A 1,957-nucleotide genomic window follows, 5' to 3' on the forward strand; every position below is an offset into this window, starting at 1 on the left:
GCCGCACATACTCAACCCTTAGCGAGGCGCGGGCTTAGCGACACGCGACGATGGCGCAGATGGCGCAGGCGCTGCCGGCGACCTCGCTGCCGGCGACCTTCAAGATGACGCAGGCGCCGAACAACCCGCTGACGATGACCATGACGCAGGCGCCGAACAACCCGCTGACGATGACCATGGTCGCCCTGAAACCGCCGGCGCCGCCCGCGGAGCCGAAACCCCCCGCGGCGGCCTGCGCGGCGGCGGCGTCGCGCGTGTCGACGCCGGAGCCCGCGGCGCCGACGGCCGTCGTCACCGCCGGCAAGGACCGCGACGCCGTGCGCGCCTGCCTCGCGCGGTGCGTCGACGACGTCGCGGCGGCCGCCGCGCCGCGCGCGGCCGCGGCGCCGCGGCGCGCGGCCTCCGCGCCGCACGCGACGGCGCGGCTCGAGCTCGCGGCGGAGTTCCTGGGCGTCCTCGCGTCCATCCCCGGCGGCGCCGCGCGCGAGGCCGCGTTCTCCGCGGCCATCGCCGCCGTCGAGCGCGCCGTCGCGGACCCCTCCGCGCTCGCGTCGAGCCGCTACGACGACATGGCCGTCGACCGGGCGCCGGTGGCCGCGGAGGAGGCGGCGCCGGCCGCCGCACACCGGGGCGCCGAGGTGCCCCGCGCGCGCGCCGCGGGCTGGGCGCTGCATCTCGTCGCGGCGCTCAACGGGGCAGGAAAAGAGCGCGACATTCCCAACTTCAAAGGCTCCTATCTCGGCCGTTTCCACTCGTTTCGGCTGACTTTTGGACGAGCGATCATCTCTTGGAATGGCCTCGAAGCGTGGATGCTTTTTCACGGAACGCGCGCGCGCGGAACACCCACGTTGAAGCGACGTTGAATCTCTCTTTTCCCGCCCAGGCGCTCAACGAGACGGGCGCCGCGCGCGCCGTCGCGCCGTCGTGCGTCAAGGGCGCGCTGGCGCCGTCGAGCGCGCTGGTCCAGTTCTTCGCCGAGGGCCCCCTGGCCTTCGTGAAGCGCGTCGTCGCCGGCGGCCGCGGCGACGTCGAGCTCGAGTCGTTCTCGCGGGGCACGACGACGTGGGCCGAGTGCCTCGACGACGAGAAGCACGCGTTCACGCCGGCGACGCCCGCGGTGGACGCCGAGCTCCACGCGCTGCTCGAGGACGCGGCCCACGGCGGCCGGTCCGCCCGGGCCGGCCCGCGGCCCGAGCCGCCGTCGGGCGGCTCGTCGCCGCGGGGCGCGCCGCCCGACAAGCTCCCGTGCCTCGCGGGCCTGCCGAAGTTCGCGCGCGACGTCTACGACGCCTACGACGACGACGCCCAGTTCCTCGTGCTCCAGCCGGGGCCCGGCGGGGACCTGCGGCCCCACGTGGACTACCTCGCGTCGGGCGTGCTGTACATGCTCCTCCACGGGCGGAAGCGGATCTCGGTCTGGGCGCCGTCCGACGCGAACCTCGCGACGCTCGCGGACGGCTACGTCGAGGACCGGGACGTCGAGGCCGACCTCGGCGGGGACCGGTGGACCATCGACGCCGAGGCGGGCGACGCGGTCTTCATCCCGCCGGGCTGCCCGCACGTCGTCCGCAACGTCCGCGGCGGCTCCGTCGCCTGGGGCCTCAACGTCGTCGCGCCGGCGAGCCACGCGCTCATCGAGGCCATCCGCGACGGAAACCTGACCGACGAGCAGAAGAAGGTCTTCGCGCACCACTACTTCCCCGTCGTGCCGCCCGACGACGGCCACCTGGGGAAGAGCGACCAGGACACGCGCGTCGCCTTCGCGTGGCTCACGCAGCGCACGGCCAAAGCGCGGCCCGCGGCGCCGCCCGCGACGGACAAGACCATCGCCAAGCGCACGGCGCGCGTCCGCAAGAGCACGGGCGAGCGCGTCTACCTCGTCGACGAGCCGCCGGCGAAGCGCAAGAAGCGCGCGTCCTCCTAGCCTTACTCGACGAGCGTCGCGCGGCCGAAGCGG

At 74.8% G+C, this 1,957-nt stretch overlaps 1 protein-coding gene across 1 annotated transcript in view; it reads left to right on the plus strand.

Moving 5' to 3' along the window:
- Positions 1-1,957, plus strand: part of AURANDRAFT_68425 (hypothetical protein) — a gene marked incomplete at both ends in the record, with an annotated part of 14,479 nt that overhangs the window by 7,780 nt on the left and 4,742 nt on the right. Inside the window, 2 exons of the mRNA XM_009044111.1 lie at positions 60-590; positions 884-1,914. Coding sequence (XP_009042359.1) covers positions 60-590; positions 884-1,914 — 1,562 coding nt within the window. The remainder of the gene's footprint in view (positions 1-59; positions 591-883; positions 1,915-1,957) is intronic.

This window comes from Aureococcus anophagefferens (assembly GCF_000186865.1).
Source record: "Aureococcus anophagefferens unplaced genomic scaffold AURANscaffold_137, whole genome shotgun sequence".
In the NCBI taxonomy this organism is placed as follows: domain Eukaryota; class Pelagophyceae; order Pelagomonadales; family Pelagomonadaceae; genus Aureococcus; species Aureococcus anophagefferens.